The sequence below is a fragment of the Alligator mississippiensis genome, chromosome 5 (assembly GCF_030867095.1).
Source record: "Alligator mississippiensis isolate rAllMis1 chromosome 5, rAllMis1, whole genome shotgun sequence".
NCBI lineage: Eukaryota > Metazoa > Chordata > Crocodylia > Alligatoridae > Alligator > Alligator mississippiensis.
Genome location: NC_081828.1, coordinates 94,870,834 through 94,889,103, shown reverse-complemented (window position 1 = coordinate 94,889,103; position 18,270 = coordinate 94,870,834). Strand labels below are relative to the sequence as shown.

The window sequence follows — 18,270 nt, the reverse complement described above, 5'->3', positions numbered from 1 at the left end:
TCTCTCTCTCCTGCTTCCCCCTCTCGCAGGGCTTGCTGGGGCTTTTAAACTCTCCCGTGGTGGCCGCTGCGGTTGCCACGATTGGCTCGGCTGTTCCCCTTACTGGGAACAGCTGTTTAAACATCCGGCGTAATGCCGGCTTACGCGTCTGTAATGGCGGCTGCAGCTGCTGCCGCGGTCCTAGCTCCAATGCTGCCGTCCCTCCCAGGGGTAAGTAACCTGGCCCGGGGTTCTGTTTAGGGGCTGTCACTGCCCCCCAATCCTTCCTGCCCTCTGTTTGTGCCCGTGACAGTGGCACGCCGCCATCACAATAATGTACCCCTTGTACTGTTGCACATGCATTCGTACTGTGGGCTGTGTTGATTTAACGTTTTCGGTAAATATCACACCCTTAGTTGACACAGGTCCATAGTGTCAGACACTGGAATATGGGTGGTCATCTGTAGTGGTTAGGGCCCAGGCTGGGAACTAGTTAGAAGCAGGAATTAAAAACAGAATCCAGAACAGTCTAAGGGTCAGGAGCTATGAGTTGTAGCCAAAGGTCAGAAATCAGACAGTGATACCAGAAGTGCAAGAGTCAGCATACCAATAAAGTGAAGTACTAGGACCAAAGCAGTATCTATCAACTTATGAAGCAGATAGGTTCTAAGGGCTGTGTTTGTGGTGAGGTTGTCTTCCTGAAAGCACCGCAGCTGATGATTGGCTGCCAAAGGAGTGACTGATCACACGCAGGTACACATGGACCAGGCCTTCCACATATAAATTAACATATTTATCTTGTTCTTATCTGTGGGGTTCTTGTCCGGGAGAGCTCACACAAGGAAGAACAAGGGAACCACTGTATTAACAACTAAAACCTCTTAATATTATATGGGTAAAACACAACAGCAACACAAGATAATGCAATTTGGGCAGTGTCCTCTGCTGATACAGTGCAGACAGTACACATGCACATAAAGTACAGTACAGTTCACATACAGACACTGAATTTACAGCATTATCAAACACCACTGAGAACCTGTGGCTGTGCTAGGGAAGAAGGTGTATTTTTAACTGTGTTTACTGGCATGTTAAAATCCCAGTGTGGGCCTGGTCCATGGCAACTCTGGAGTAGCATAAGGCAGAATTGCAGTTGTGGAAGAAGGAATTCTAGGAGATTCTTTAGAATTGCTTCAAATTGCTTCTGCAAGAGGGACCATAAAGCAGTGGAGCCATCATTAATTTTCATACCTTATTTCCCAACTGGATCCGACTCAAATTTTTGTATAGGGATTTCTGCTCTTCCATACACCCCATGATGAACTTCTAACACTTCCTTTACCCTCTGGCTGCTTCATTTGTAACTGAGAAATGCAGCCCAGGAACAGATGCATGCTCAGGCTTCAGTGGTTCTAATAATGGTTCTAATCACCATTGTTTTACTGTTATTTGTATAGCATGCAAAACATTATGCACTATACAAATAAGTGGAGAGGCATGCTTTGCCTGAACCCCTAAATAGATGGCAGACAGATAGGGAGATAGGATTCAGTGAAAGCAAATGACTGAGCATAACTGGTGTTCAAAATGCACCTGATTTATTTCCTAGTTTTTCTTCTGTGCTTTACTCTCAAAGGTCACCTATGGCAAAACTTTTTGAATAAATTACTGAAGCTGCAGTTCTCTTCTGCATTAGGAATGATATCTCCCTGGAAAACAGGTCCACATCTAATGGGGCAGCCATCGATGGGTAATCAGTGATCTGACAGAATTGATTCCTTCCCCTTGTGGGGATGGATAGTGGCAGTCAGACACTTTGGTAAGCAGCTAGAGTTGACTTGAGTCCAGAGCTGCTGGGCCTTCCCTTTTGTCTGTTCTATAACTCCCTTGTGCAAAGGATCATTTTATGCTCTGAGACCTAGAAAATGTGTTTCCATTCAACAGCATGACTCCCTATTTCTATCAATGTGACTGATAATGGAAACTGGACCACTACATCAGGATCTGGCCTTAGATGCAATATTGACTGTGGCATTATGGCTAGGAACAGACATTACACAGAAACCGGATTAAGTCATCAGAAACTGGTTTAAACCTGTAACAGAACAGATGTTCAGTGCACATAAAACAGTTTCAAAATGGCTGAATTTGTATAGCATCCAAAGCACTATGCACTATACAAATAAGTGGAGAGGCATGCTTTGCCTGAACCTCTAAATAGACAGCAGACAGATAGGGAGATAGGATGCAGTGAAAGCAAATGACTGAGCATAACTGGTGTTTAACATGCACCTGATTTATTTCCTAGTCTTTCTTCTGTGTTTTACTCTCAAGGGTCACCTATGGCAAAACTTTTTGAATAAATTACTGAAGCTGCAGTTCTCTTCTGCATTAGGAATGATATCTCCCTGGAAACCAGGTCCACTTCTGATGGGGCAGCAATCAATGGGTAATCAGTGATCTGATAGAATTGATTCCTTCCCCTTCCTGGCTCAGTAATCAGCCACGGGGGGACCCCAGGTGCCCCCCCAGACCCAGGAGGCACCAGTTGCTTCTGGTCCACTTCTAGGTCTGCTGCCAAGCACGCTGGGGACCCCCGTACCCCGCGCTCCTGTGGGATGCTCCATCCACCCCACCATCACAGCATTGATGAGCTGCCTGCTACCTTGAGGTATGTAGAAAAAAACTTTTAAAGCTGCATCTATGTCCAAATCTCTGAATCTTTCTGAATCTCTCCAAATCAATTCAGAGGGTTCCAATTTGATTCAGTAAGATTAAAAGGTCCTCTGATTCGATTCGGATTCGGAGATTTGGCCACTGAATCGGGCTAGATCTCTGCCAAATTGAATCAGGGACCAAAGCTTCGCACAGCCCTACTGCACACCAGCACCGCATGCAGTCCCCAGTCACATCAAAGTTAGACAGCCCTGTTTTAAGACAAGGTTTGTCATACAGAGGAAGGGGCCTGAGCCAAGAAATTATAGGGACCTTTCTTCTGCCTCCTGATCAATTCGGGGACAGTTCTTCTCTCCTCCCCAAAACAAAACAGAGGAAAGTGTTCTAAAATTTCCTGTTCCTTGGTGGGTCCTTGGGTAGAGAAATATCTAAGCATGTCCTTCTCCCATCACCAGAGGGTGGATCAGGAAGCCCTCTACTTGTAATTGTGGAGAATCCAAGTCCAGTTTTAGTAATGTGTTCTGTACTATTTAAAGCCTTGACGTTGCATTTAGAGCGGTGTCACAGAATAGCAAGTTTTTTGTGCAGCGCATTGGGATCCTGGAGCTCTGAAAGGAGCTGCAAATTAATGACTGATGACTCTCTGGGGCAGTGTGACTTATTATCTTCTGCCATGAATATAATCCTCACCGGAACATTTAAGACTGTCAGATTTGGCCAGGCAGAAACTTCTGCATTTCTGCACTGTCATTATGGATTATCTGTTCCTCAAACTAAACCCTGCAACTGGGTGACCCTTTGACTCCGAAATGAGCATCCAGCTTTTCTTTGGAGTGGTGACTATGCCAGTTTACAAAAGTCAGTACTATCAATTTAGTGAGTGGACACTCTTGAGTGAAATGTATAGGCTATGTAAATAAGGAGGACACACAAAAATATCTCACCTGGCTGTCCTAGTCATTACTAAATGTCAGCATGTTGTTGTGATATTTATCTGAATTTACTTTTAACCAGCAAGGAGATAATGCTGCAAGACAACAGAATAAGTGTATATTAATGAATGTGATAACATACATACTTACATTTTAGCACATGCTTACATGTTTTGCTAGATTAGTGCCCTGGTTTCTATTCTCTTTTTATATGCGCATCTGTGCCTACCATTTATGGCTAATTGTATGTTAAAAGACACTCTGCCAAAACCAAAATTTGTTTGGAGGCCACCAAACAACTCATACCTTTCACTTCACTCCTTTGGCATCTTATGTAATAAGGCCTACTCAAAAAGAGTAGGGGGAAACACTCCCATTGATTTCAGTGGGCACTGAATTGGTATATAGAAATTTGGATCCTCATTTTCATCTGCTGTACTCCATGGATATAACTTCATCTGTGTAAATGCATATAAATGGCTTTTGCTTTTGCTTGAATTTTTAAACTCACTTTACTAACAATACAATGAGGAAGACCTTGGAAAAGTAGATACTTTGTGCAAAACAGAAGCAAATGTCAATACTCTTCATAAGTATAGACGATAGAAATATTGATTTGAATTTTTGAGGGTTCATATTACTTCAGAGAAATATACAGCATTTAATTTCCTTTTGTGAGAAATTAGGGGGTGAAAAGAAACATTGCAAAGGAAACAAGTCCTACTTTGAAGTAAGAAATAATCACCGTATTTCCTCAAATGTAATACAACCCTGAATATAAAATAACCCCCAATCATTAGATTCTATATATGCAAATATTTTAAATTTGTTATAATTTTCCAGGTATAAAACCTAATTAATGGACATTTCCCTTGAATTTGTCCCCCTTCCACTGTGTAACAGGGAAAATAAATCTGCACATAGAAATAAGGGGAAAATTTGAAAAAAATTGACCTTGGAATAAACAAACCTATACTAATTTGGTTCATCCTGAATTGATGCATTTATCTTTTTTGAAAATGCTACAGGTTTTATCACAGGTACTCCATAAACATACCACTAAGCTGCATTTTTGTGCCTACTTATATATAGTACAAACTTTTTTTTTTCCAAAAATATTTATTTCTATATATAAATAAAAAAATATGCACACACCTTGACAAATCTGTCTCACGAGTGATATAGTTCACTTGACAGTCCAAAACATTCTTTTACATTTACACCAGTCTCATTCCCATTACAATAACCGCACTGTGCTCCCACATGCCCATACATCCATGTGCCCATCACCATCACCTTTAACCGTCACAATCACACAAAGCACCATCTGATTACCCACTTCTTTTCCCCCACCCCACTTGCAAATTCTTTGTCTGTTTGTTTCCCCAGGCCTTTTATTCATCATTGTCATCATTATGTGTTCTCATTGTCATCTTCTCCAGTGGTGGTCCCCCCTCTAAACAGTCTGTGCCAGTGCTTTCTCTTCAATATTATCTCTACCATCTCTTCCCCATCTCTTCAACTGTCTTTCTGTAATACCCACTCAGCCCCATTTTGGCACAGTCCTCGCTTGAGAGGTTCTTGGGTCTGCTTGTGAACTGGTTTCTGGTCTTCCACAGGACGTTCTTGAAGCAGGAGATGATTTGGTCAAAATGGGCTATCAGGGTTCCCTGCTGCTTGGTCGAATAACCAAACAGCATTGCCTGTCTGGTAAGGGGCTTGCCCCTGTCACCATCAGGAGGAGTACGATTACTGTCCTCCGCACTCCCTGAAGAAAAGGTAGTACCAGAGGAGGTGATCAGTTGTTTCAATCATTTCCCATGTCTTCTGTCCAGTCAGCTCTGGGTCAAGTTCACCCTGAGAATCTTTACTGCCTCTCAGGGGCAGAGATCCCCAGGGCCAACAGGTCTCCAAGTTTACCCAATACTAGGCAGGTGCTTTTGCTCACACTGAGTTTGGCAACCACCACTGCTCTGTGTACCTGGGTTTGTCATAACACTCTTTCAACTGACCACTTGTCCCATATATATATATTTTTTTTGTAAAAATATATTTCTCTCTATATATATATGGTTATATATATCTAAACCGATCCTGTATTCAGTGTTGGCTGTATTTAATCAATGTCATAGTTGGCTTCTATGATTGTGTACATGCTGCTTTTGGCTGTAGTTTAATGATAGACTGTATTTAATGAGGTTTCCTTGTATACAAATGCAAGACAATGACCTTTTTTTCTCACACTGATTGGGGGGGCAGACCTGTCTTATATTCAAGTAAATACAGTATTGGGTGACAAAATAGGGATGATATTCATTCTTCTGCTTTTTCATTTCTTTAGCTCTTTAACTGACAGCTGATGAGTGATTATGCGTGTTGCATATAAGCATTAATTCAGTCAGTTTATATGTTATTGATACAGTTAGCAAAATGACCAATATTAAACAACATGCAACTGGGTAATAACAAATATATGCAACTGAATACATGAATTAAAATCCCTGTAGAAGAAATTAAGCTTAAATAATCTATAAAAACACTGCTATGCATTATTGATTTGTATTTACTGGAATGGTCCTTCATGTCTTAGAGTATTAAGGAACTCCATAGTAACTATTTCTTTACAAACCATCATGTCTTTTATCATAGTTAGTTTTGTAAATGAGTAATTTACAATCTGCAACTGATTTTCTTTCCTGCCTAGTTTTATTTCTGTGTTTAGGTAAGGCAAATAAAAAGGTTTGCTTCTAGTTGTATTAACTTTATATGCTAAAATGCAAGAGACAGTCTTTCTGTTTATGTCATCATTATAACTATTCCCAGGAAGTTTTCTTCTAATTTGTCTTTTGTGACTTATGAATCTTAGCAGAAAGTTTCACTTCCCAAAAGATTGTCATGTGAGGGTTGCATCATTAACCTTGTGATTTGTGATTAAGCATTTTAATGCTTCATAATTTTATTAATTAACATATAAAACTATATTGAACTATATATATTAGTAAAACTAGTTATATTCCAACCTTGCATAATTGTCATCAACATTTACCATCTACTCACACGCCTTGTTCCATAATGATAATCGAGTTAGAAAAAGATAATTGACCAGTTTATAATAAATTAGTTGCAGAATTTTGCAAGACAGTTATATAAGTTGTTAAAAGGACATTTTTGATAGAGCATTAGCCTGGGCATTCAAGGCACAATACAGCCTCAAAACAATTAACTGTATTATTCAGTCCCTGTAGTTATCATTGTATGGCAGATTATTCTGAATCAGGAATCTGCTTTCTACTATTGACTTTTATTTTGGACTTTTAAAAAAGTAGTAGTGATGAGGGCCTAGATCAGCGGTTCTGAACCTTTTTCAGTCGATGTACCCCTGGGTCTCAGAGTGAGATTTTATGTACCCCCCTTTCAATGGGAAATTAATTTTTTAGGCCCTTCGACCTGTGTTAGACAATGTATGAAATATATCTCATGTATCCCCTGATGAGGCTTCACATACCCCCTGGGGGTACATGTACCCCCAGTTTAGAACCGTTGACCTATAGCCTCAAAGGCATCTAAATTCTGAACACCCACTGGTTTCACTAGGAGTTAAACACCTAAAATAGCTTTGAGGAGGAGGTCCTGAATGACAATCTGTTGCCTAGCTTACAGGCTTACCACTAGGAGACTTCAGGGCAGCTGTGGCTACTCCTTTTATTTGTAAAGGAAAGTGGAAATGATCCCTTCTTAGTGGGGTAGTTTTCTGTTGTCAGTGACCCTTTTATTTACACTATTAAGTCCTTGACAGAAACAGTTTAATTATTTTTCTTGTTACTGCTCATAATTTTTTTTAAAAATGCCTTATCTTAATCCCCAAAGCGCTAATGGGTAGTTATTTACTTCTCATAGGAGTTCTCTGGAATCTCTCCTCTTGCGATGCACTGAAAATGCCAATCATCCAGGATGCCCTTGCAGTGTTGACCAATGCAGTGATCATCCCTCACTCTGGATGGGAAAACTCGCCACTTCAGGATGATCATAAAATACAGCTCCATTCATCACAGGTGCTGCGTAATGCCACTGGGTGCCTAAGGTAAGTTCTGGCAAAACATTTGTCTTGATTTGATCCTACTTCCATTGTCTTCCCCAACCCCATCTATACAAAACTTGGTTGGCATTTCAGCAAGGTGACTTTTCAAGTTCTAGCCTTTAAAATGTGAAAATCATTCAGAAACCAAGTGTCAGGTCATTCGTGAACAATCCCTAAAAGTGTTGGGTTTTTTTAAATAGTTTTGACCAATCCCATAACTAAAACACATTACAGATGGGTTTTTTTTCTTCTTGTAAAATGTCCTATTTTTCCAATTGCTTAAATGATGTCAATGTGTTCTCATTATCACATCCAATTTAATTAGTGTACAAAGTAATGCATATGCCTAAACATAGGAATGTTATAATGCCTTATGGGTTCCAAATGCCATTGCTGTGGTGTGATAAATTTGTAAAGCATGTTTTTTCATGCTGGAGAGAGATGGAAAAAAAGATATAGAGCAATAGAGGAACCCATGTAACATTATGCAACCCAAATATCTAAACTAATCAACTTGGTGCATCTTTTCTTAATTATGAATGTGGATATAGTGAAAAAAGGTAACAAAATTGAGAGGTATTTCTGTCCTGACAAATAGTTACCAAGTCTGTCAGTCTCCTAAATTCTATCTTCGGTTGTTGCAGTGTTTTGCTCTAACACTTTGGGCAGATTTCATAAACTCTTGTTGGTATCAGTTTCTCCCTCTATAGATAAGAATGCATTTATATACTTCACAAGTTTGTTATGAAAATTAATTGGTTTTGTGTTTTTGAGACACTTTGAAGAGACAACATGTTCTAAGATCAGTATTTGTTGTTGTTATTGTAATTGACAGTGTGTCATGTCCAAAGAAGAAATTAATTGGATAGGTCTGAAGAGAGCTGGTCTGTGGTTAGGGATGCAGAGAAGAGGGGTGGGGGGAAATGCAGGCTTTTCCATGGTATTCTTTTGCCTTCTTCCTCAGTGAATTGTCATCTTTCTAAACAGCATAAGTGGTTCTGGGAGAAAGTAAGAGCTGATAATTGACTGCTGCTAATATGTCATTGCAGGAAGACACAGTTGAAAAAGAAATATTTGAATATTGCTAATGTACTGATCAGGTATGTGAGCTAAAAATGTTCGCATATTCATAGACATCTCTAAGCATTTTGGGATACCTTAAAAGAAGCAAGTTTTTGTAGGTTAGCTGATTCTGATTCTGATTCTGAAAGCAGCTTGGTGTTCTAATTTTGACATATGGCATGTTTTGTTTATGGCACTAGGAAATTGCACCCCACTGGAAATATGTGAATCCTAGTATGAGAGAAATACCCTATAATACCCATGCTGGCTGGAGATTCTGGGACTGGATTCTGGGTACCAGCTGTGATCTGTAGCCACTTCCTGTAGGGACATCGATGGTAGCTCTGCTTGATATTCCTATGTCCCTACGACTCCCCCTTGGAATTCAGGATGGCCCTACAGGTACCCTGCCTCAACTTCCCTCTAAATATACACCCAGAGTCTTTAAAACAATATTTCTCCCCTCACTTGGCCTGGAGTTAATAATGTGTCCCCTAAAAGTTTCCCTTTTAAATTTGAGGTTTCTCAATCCTTGCTTCTTGCATTTGTCTTCTAACCTTGGCCTCTGTATTCTGTGAGCTTTCCCCTCTAGTCTGGGGTTTTCACAGCACTTCTTCAGAGGTCTTTGTCTCCAGCCCTGGCCAATAGATTTCCTCAGGAAAGTTAGGGTGATCACATATCTTTCCTTCCCAACAGTTCTCAGACAGTGCTTGCAACTTCCTTTTGATTAACTCCAAAGTATTCTAAATGCTCCCCTTCCATTCCCTCCCTCCTTCCCTGCATCCTGCAGCTCTACAATGCTCCTGGTCCTGGGCCCTTAAAGAAAAATGACCTGAGATTCCAGTTTCTTCTTCCTCCTGGGTATTGAGTGTTTCTCATGACCACCTTCTCTCTCAGGTATTTCTTCAGCATTCATTCATCTCCCCTGGACTTATGTAAGAGGCTAACGGTCCTCAAAAACTACCTTTTCGTTTTTTTAAAACATCAGTATACCGTTATTCCTTTTGATTTTTTTTTGTATCAACTAATAGGATGTAGGTTTGCCTTTTCCTCAGAGAAGTCTACATAGATGCTAATGTAGAAGCATGGCGCATTCAGAAAGGATGGATGCTGTCCAGAGCAGCAAGGACTTCCCCTTTTACATTTCATAACTGTTGCAGACCTGTTTTGCTGAAGGGCATTACATTTTATGTGACTAAAGAGAAAAGATCCCACTAGCCACTTAATGTATCTTAGAATGCTGGGTGCCTAGGAATTATTTGCACGTCTGCTGGTAAAGTCCTGATGAACATTTTATAAATGGGTAGTTTAAAATTAAAATTACAGATCTCTGTAAGTACATCTGAAAGAGCTGCTGGATTCATTCTTCCCAACCACCCCCTTCTCTCTCAGCGTTGTGCAAGATAGCAGTGAGCAGGATGCAGGAGAATGTCTGGGAGAAAAATACCAGAAAGCTTTGGTCTTTACAAGAACTGACAATATATAGAACCCCCTGGGGAGTTTAAAAGGTTTGTTGTACTGCCTTTTAAATGCTCCCACTCTACTCCAAAGGTCACCAGTGCTTCTTCCTATCTGTGACTAGATACACATACTCTCTGAATCCCGTGTGTCCTATGGAGCACATTTGAGATGACCTGTGAGTCTTTCTAGGAAGAGTAGATTGAATTCCTTAAAGGAAGGAGATATACTGCACTTCCAGGCTGAACCTGTTATTCTAGTCATTTATGTCCATTTGATTACAAACATGGATCATTATGGAAAACATGCCATCTTTTTCTTTGGGATCATCAGCTTGTTATTAGAGAAGCTAATTTTCTGCTTCCTTATCTTCAACTTTCCATTTTCCCCTTTGCTTTGAGTCCCTTGGTTTCCTTAATAGGACAATTCTGGCACCTTGCACCTGTTGCTATGAGTTGCATAAATATTTGCAATAAGGATGAATTGTATGTTAAGAAAATATTTTTATGTCCGTTTTCTTCTTTTTAAACAGTTGTTTTGAATATTTCCATGTAGACCCTTGATGACTGTGTGCTTACACTGTGGAAAGTTTAATGCTAGGTAATGTGCTATGCAAGTGTAGTGTAGTGTTTTTTGTTAATATTCTAGAGTGTTTGGGGCAGTTGCTTGCTTGCTTGTTTGTTTTATGATGGACTGATATTTGAAAGACTTAAATAAATAGATATATAAAAAAAGCTATAATGAAATCATTGTCTAGATACTATACTTACTGGTAACCAGCCATGCGTATTGTAACAGTGGTTGCTAGATCTTTGGGGGGGGGGGGTGGGGGGCGGTTGTTTTGTTTTTCCATGCATCATATGAATAATTTCTCTTTATACTTTTCTTCCCCTTGCTTATTTTCCCATAAGGATTTCAACCAGGAAAGACTTTTGATTTGATTTTCTTCTTTATGGAGGATGTAGTATTAACTTAGTAAAGAAAAGTCACGATACTCTTATACCCCTTATTTACGACTTAGTTTATAAGGGTTCCTATACACTTGCTCAATGGTAGGAGGGAGCATTTTAATTAAATTAGTTTCCAGAGAGCTGCTTTAATTAAAATGCTGCAGCATCACATGCATTAAACCCCTGCACGTTTAAAAATGGCTGTGGGACACTTTAACTAAAGCTCATTCAATGAGCTATAGTTAAAGTGCTCCAGTGGCCATTTTTAAAACCACAGGGTGCATCTAGATGAGTGCGGTTGTGTGGTATGTGGCACTTCAAACATGCTTGCAGCGCAACATATCGCACAGCGCAGTGTTCTCTGCTCTGCAAAGGCATGCTGCCCGAGCATGCACTGCTCCAATTTTTTTCCACGTGTTTTTGACCCCTGGGTTGATCAGAGCCACACTGTGGCTGCCAGCCAGGCTCCGCCCAGCAGGATCACCGTGGCTGCAGCTCCAGGAGGCTCTCAGCATGACAAGTAAGGCTGCTGGGGCCAGCACAGTGCTGGCCCCAGTCTCTCCTGTGCCACCCAGGGCAACTTGCCATGCACTAAAGCGCACGTGGCACGGGTGTTCCCCAGGGACAAGAAGCAGTGGCACAAGGTGCACCGCCTCTACTTGTCCCCAGGGAACCTAATGTCCACGCTCATGTGTACACGCCCACAGGGGCTTATATATGTGATGCTGCAGCAATGCTAGTGTTCCAGTTAGAATGCAGAACAGACTCAACTAATTAAATTAATTAGAACAAGGATCAATTAGGACGCATTCAAGCACATGTCTAGGCACCCTAGTGTTCTAGCCTGCCCTGCCTTCTGCCTTTCTTAAACTAACATAGGTAACTACCTCTCTTTGCTTATTTATTGGCAACTTATTAAGCATTTAAAAATTAATTCTGAGCCCAGTCCTGGAGCTCTCTCTCACACAAGTAGTTCACATAAGTCATTGCAGGCAACTTTACACATGCTCCAGGGGTGAGGGGTGGGGGCGCTTTAATTAGAGCAATTCCAAGAGCCATTCTAAATAAAGTACCCACAGTGTTTCATGTATTCAGTGTCCCATGCTTCAAAATAGTTGTGGGGGCACTTTAGCTAAAGCTCCATCACTGTTATTTTGAAGTGTAGAGGTGCTGAATATACGAGACACGGAGGCTGCTAGAGTGTGCTAATTAATTGATTAGCCGAGTCTCCACATATCTACAGGTGCCCAGTATGAACAAGAGCTTCAGAGTCAAGTCTTATTTCGGTAATACTGTTTTTATTACCCACTGTACTGAGAGGTGGGTCATTTACAATCTGTGCCACTGTATGCTTTTGTTACTTAGGGAAAAAATGCTGGTATTTCTCTTCTAGTCCCATGCTATTTCATTTCATATAACTTGGATAGTTTTAAAATTGAGAGCATTAAAAGCTGGAAATGCCAAATTGCACGCCCATCACTCCCGATTCCAATAGAGGCATTCATCTTTCATAATACTGTAGACTCTCGGATATGACATGCCTCACTGTAACACCCAATTAATTTGTCTTCCTACTGTGATGCCAGCAGCTTAGCCCACAAGCTCTGTGAAACATTATTGCTTTCATATTCGCACGGATGTGAAACCCTGGACCTTTGTTTTATGTTTTTTATTCCATTTGAATTACTGTAGTGAAGGCAAAAAAGTCAAAACAAAATTTGTGAGCTGTGGCAATTTTCAGGAGTTACATATGATTCTTTTGAACTATAAAGCTATTAATATGCTATGTAAACACATTGCATCATCATACATGCGACTATCACTGTACACAAAACCAGTCTTTGAAGTATTATGTTCATCCAGAAACTGCAAAAAAAACACAGAAAAACCAAACCTCAGTTTGAATTTTGAGGAAAGGTCTGTGATCTTAAAATTGTTTCTCACACCTGAAGTTTGCAAGTTTGCTTTCTGTGTATGCAATCAAAACTTACAAAAGTTTATGCAGTAGTATACCAACTGTGTGGGGGGTTTTTACATCCTTAGTGTACTCATTATACTTCACAGATCCTTATGCTCTTTTTTACACTTTGTTTTTTTGTTTTGTCTAGTTTCTGTTTCACTTGATTTTCCATTATATATTTTTTTCCTGAAATTTCACAAGTTATTAAAACATCAGTTTATTTTCTTTTGTTTTAAAAAAATAATCCAACTTAAAAAATTGGAAGGTAGTAGTAGCTAAGGTAGTTTTCCATCATAGGGCACTACATTTTCTGTGGCTTTCAAATTAGTCACAAAAAGTGTACCCGAAAATTTAATTCCAGTTTTTAAAGTACATATAGCTCTCACATTCAAAAATGAAATACATTATAAAATGAACATCATGTAAATGGATTCAATACTTTATTTTCCAGCTGAATTTACCAAGTCTAAAATAATAGCTCTGAGTGACTTGACCTTATCTTAGTTACCTGTAGACTTATTTCATAGCATCTGACTAATCAAGCTGTTGCTTTGAAAGTTTATGCCTCTGAATTAGTCTCTAAGGTGCCCCTCTGCCCTGCCCTCTATGTGATTTCAGACTAACACTGAACATTTTAGCAGATATACCCAATTAATCTACTTTTCCCACAATCTTTAACATTGTGCAAATAATTCCAGGGTTTTAGATGACTAGTGCCCCCTATAAGAATTACCATGCTGAAGGTGACACTGAGAGATAAAAAAACTAGGGTTGGAAGGGACCTCAGGAGGTCATCTAATCTAACCCTTTAGATGTGCAAACTATGGAAAGAGCATAAAATAAATAACCCAGGTGGGGCTATTATTCATCACTTTAACTCCCTAAGAAACTTCCATTTTAATTCAGATGACGGTGCCATGGCATTTATCATCTGCCACACCTGGCTGGCACAGAACTCAGGGATTTGTCTCTCTCAGATATTACATAGTCCATTCATCGTACAGGACCCATTAAGAAAAGAATGGAATAGGGATAGCCCCATTTCACTGGCTGTCTAGAACATTCCCACTTTCCTCCCAGGAGGAAAAATTTCTCTCTGGCACAACCATGGTACATGCAATGAATCCCCTGGGATGACATGGAACTTTCTGAAATGCCGTATGCGTTCCTTTCTTTACAAGAATGGGGACGGTTCTCCTCAGGCTAATTGACAGTCAGCTATTGAGGGACGGTTTTTAAAGGGTCCATAGCCTAAATGCTCTGGGCTTTCAACATATGGAGTTTTCAGACCTGGAGCAGATTGGGCCAGTGGGCAAAACTCCCATTAACTACAGTGGGGTCAGGATTTGTTCCCAGGTTTTTGGACCAACTGTGAAAAATCTCTTTTAGTCAGGAGCTAATGGGAAGGAGAGGTTTGCTCTGGCCACTTCTATGTATCCATCTGGCAAGAGCGATGGAACTAGATTAAGGAACTGTAAAGAGCAGAGGCAGGATTATTCATTTATATATGAAGCTCTGCAAATCCCCACCAAGGAGGGGGGTTTTCTATGCCCTCTTCTGCAGTTCCTAATTGTCCTGGGGTTAGGCAGGCCTGCTATGAGGATTTTGAGATTACCACAACATTTTTTTTAAATGCTAAACATATTTCAGCCCTTAAACCAATATAGTTTATGCAAGTTAAATCCAGGCAATAGTCAAATCAGCAGCTTTACTGCTAATTCTATGATTAAATTTTCCTTACAAATTTAGAATAAAAAACACAGAAAAAAAATTAATTCCTTGTTTCACCCTCATGTGGTGCCAGTACTGAGGAGACTATTTGATTTTCCTATCCCTTGTATTTTATTCCATTGATTCTAGGGGAAAAGCCACTTTTCCAAAACAAGATTTTGTTATAAATAAAACATGTCAATATTTCTAAGCAAGTTCTACTCACAACCAAGCGCTGTCTAGTGACCTTAAAATATTCAGTCAAGCAGAATGAATTAAAACTTTTTAAGGGAAATTTTCAGTTCCTTCCCTACCTTCTTAGGAATGTACTCTCCTTATCTGATTTACCTGGTAAAGTGTTTTTCCTAAGAACAGCCACAGTCTTTAAGGCTTGAACTAGCTCCAACTGGGTACATTTAGGTAGGTCTCACTTTATATGTTTAATATAAGGCACAATGCATAGACTTTTCTCCTTTTCAAGATGTCTCTCACTCAGTTTACTTTCATTTTTAAAGTAAGGCTGTCAGTTTTTTTAATTAAATTGTCTAGTTGGAAGATACAACACACATTAATATTTGATAGCCAAGGAATAAGGTTAGTGCTCCTAATACCTGGATCCTTTTACTTCTTCCACCTCTTTATAGTGCGAGGCAAGCAATGTGGTAACCACCAGGTATGGAAGGGTGTGAGAACTAACATCCATTTTCTGGCATTTGGAAAGAATTAAGCCCTTTGTGCAGGACGCAATTTACTTTTGGAAGAAGCCAGAAGAAAATACCAGTCTAGGAAAAAATCATTTGATAAACTGATAAAACCACAATGATTCTGTCACAATTGAACATAAAGTTTGAGGTGCAGTTGTATATTAGATATAGGAGATGGTGTTTTTTTTGTGAGTTCTGTGATCATTCAGAGTGTATCTGAGATAAAATCTAGCATAGTAATTGAGGAGGGGAACCTTATTTGACTAAATTAGTGTCCTGATTAGTATTAGGAAAATTTTATTCAGAAGGTACACAGGGGAAAACTACCAACAAAATTAAATATGTAGATGTGTCAAATACTTAAGTATTCTTCTTTTTTTTCTTGTTTTTTATGAGCATAGTTCCTCTAACTTTACATGTTCACACTGAACAAATGTGTGAGATTTAAACCAGGGCACATTCTATTTATTGCACATTGGCAGCCACAATGCTGTAGTTAAACTACAAGATTAACCCTAAGAATTCTAAACAGCTGTAAATTCACTCTGGTTTAAGCTTATTAAAATCTCAGCCAGAAAGCTTATTTGAAAACAGATCACTTGTTGATGTATGATTTTAGGCTGATGCAAGAAAATTGAACTTTATAGTCCCAGGTTCATTTTACTCTCTGAGACCTAGAAAATGTGTTTCCATTCAACAGCAGGACTCCCTATTTCTATCAATGTGACTGATAATGGAAACTGGACCACTACATCAATATCTGGTCTTAGATGCAATATTGACTGTGGCACTATGGCTAGGAACAGACATTACACAGAAACCAGATTAAGTCATCAGAAACTGGTTTAAACCTGTAACAGAACAGATGTTCAGTGCACATAAAACAGTTTCAAAATGGCTGAATTTATATAGCATCCAAAGCACTATGCACTATACAAATAAGTGGAGAGGCATGCTTTGCCTGAACCTCTAAATAGACAGCAGACAGATAGGGAGATAGGATTCAGTGAAAGCAAATGACTGAGCATAACTGGTGTTTAACATGCACCTGATTTATTTCCTAGTCTTTCTTCTGTGTTTTACTCTCAAGGGTCACCTATGCCAAACTTTTTGAATAAATTACTGAAGCTGCAGTTCTCTTCTGCATTAGGAATGATATCTCCCTGGAAACCAGATCAACATCTGATGGGGCAGCCATCGATGGGTAATCAGTGATCTGACAGAATTGATTCCTTCCCCTTGTGGGGATGGATAGTGGCAGTCAGACACTTTGGTAAGCAGCTAGAGTTGACTTGAGTCCAGAGCTGCTGGGCCTTCCCTTTTCTCTGTTCTATACCTCCCTTGTGCAAGGAAACCCAACTGTGTCACCACTTTCAGAGGAATCTGGTAAAGCTATTTCATTGGCCAACTCCGCTTTAGCAGTAAATCTAGGTTCAAGGGACACACACCCTGGCTGTGAGCTTGTGTGGACTCACACTCCTGGTAGGTACTATTCTGAGAGACGTTTCAACCATTTTAGACAAGACTTTCTAATTGGCAGCGCACGGTTAAAATGCAGTCTGTGCAGAATCTGCAGCCACCTTTCCCACTGCTGCATGGTAGAGGAAGGCAGGGCCTGCATACAACTGGGTAGGGATAGACAGTACGCATAAACCAGTTTAAGTGATCAGAAACTAGTTTAAACTTGTAATAGAACAGATGTTCAGTGCACATAAACCAGTTTGAAAATGGCTGAAACTGGTTTGAGATAGACCTGATTGAATGTAGTATCAGAGTTAAATGATTTGGCTCAAACAGTTTATGTAACATCTGTCCCAGACCCCTTCCTGGTTTAAGATAAACCAGGGTCCCTCAGCATCCCGGCATGCTCTTGGGTTGGGTGGGTTGTATGCTGCACTGCAGTGCTGGCCCCTCCACTCTGCATCTGCCTGGCTTCTCTGTGCTAAGCAGGGATTATTCCTCCCGACCCCTCTGCTTTATGCAGGTACCTCGGCGTTAGCTAGCAGACCACATGCTGGCTACAGTCTGTGCTGTGGGAGAGAGAAAGGCAGACAGGCTTTCTGGAGCTAATCAACAGGTAGCTTAATCTCCTTCCTTGGAAGAGCTGTTTAAGTAAAGAGCTCCATTAGTTAATAGAGAGAAGCTTTGTTTTCTTAATGAGTTGATAAACACTGAGTTACAGGTGATAAACATTCCCTGCTGGGCAGCTCAGGAGAGGGGGTATAATTAGAGTGTCCTGCCGGGGCCTGGCCATGCCCTCCTCCCTCCTCAGCTCTGCTCTGTGGAAGCAAAGGGAGAGCTGCTCTAGCCCCCCCCTGCAGCTTTTAGCCTGAGCCACTGCAGGCATGTCCCTGCATTTCTGGGATGCCTGTCTGAGTTACAAATTGATCTAGCCTAGCCAGGTTAGACTAACCTGAAAAGATTGAATTGATTCAAGCTCAGGCTTTTTGAATGTCTGTCCCTAGCCCATGTGATCTGTTTCCATATCACCACTTGGGGAAATGGGGCTTTGGAAGGAGAGAGGAAGAAGGATTACAGTTTATACAACTAGGCGGATACATTAGCTAGCAACTGCTGCAAGATGGAATATTTGCTTTCCAAAAGCTATGGTTAGGATTAGGCAGTAGATGGTAGGCACAAAGGGCTCCACTGTTGCTCCACTTATTGTCAGTAAGATGTTTGTCTCTGATTTAGTTTGCCTTTGTAGAAGATATTGGTATTTCACCTTGCCTGAGGAAAAAAAATAAGGAAGATGGCTCAC

At 40.2% G+C, this 18,270-nt stretch overlaps 1 protein-coding gene across 7 annotated transcripts in view; it reads left to right on the top strand.

The window, feature by feature from the left end:
* CTNND2 (catenin delta 2) overlaps positions 1-18,270 on the top strand; it is a 1,263,346-nt gene that overhangs the window by 1,045,395 nt on the left and 199,681 nt on the right. For all 7 annotated transcript variants that reach the window (XM_019483895.2, XM_059728600.1, XM_019483890.2 and 4 more), the window contains one exon: positions 7,485-7,668. In XM_019483895.2, coding sequence (XP_019339440.1) covers positions 7,485-7,668 — 184 coding nt within the window. The remainder of the gene's footprint in view (positions 1-7,484; positions 7,669-18,270) is intronic.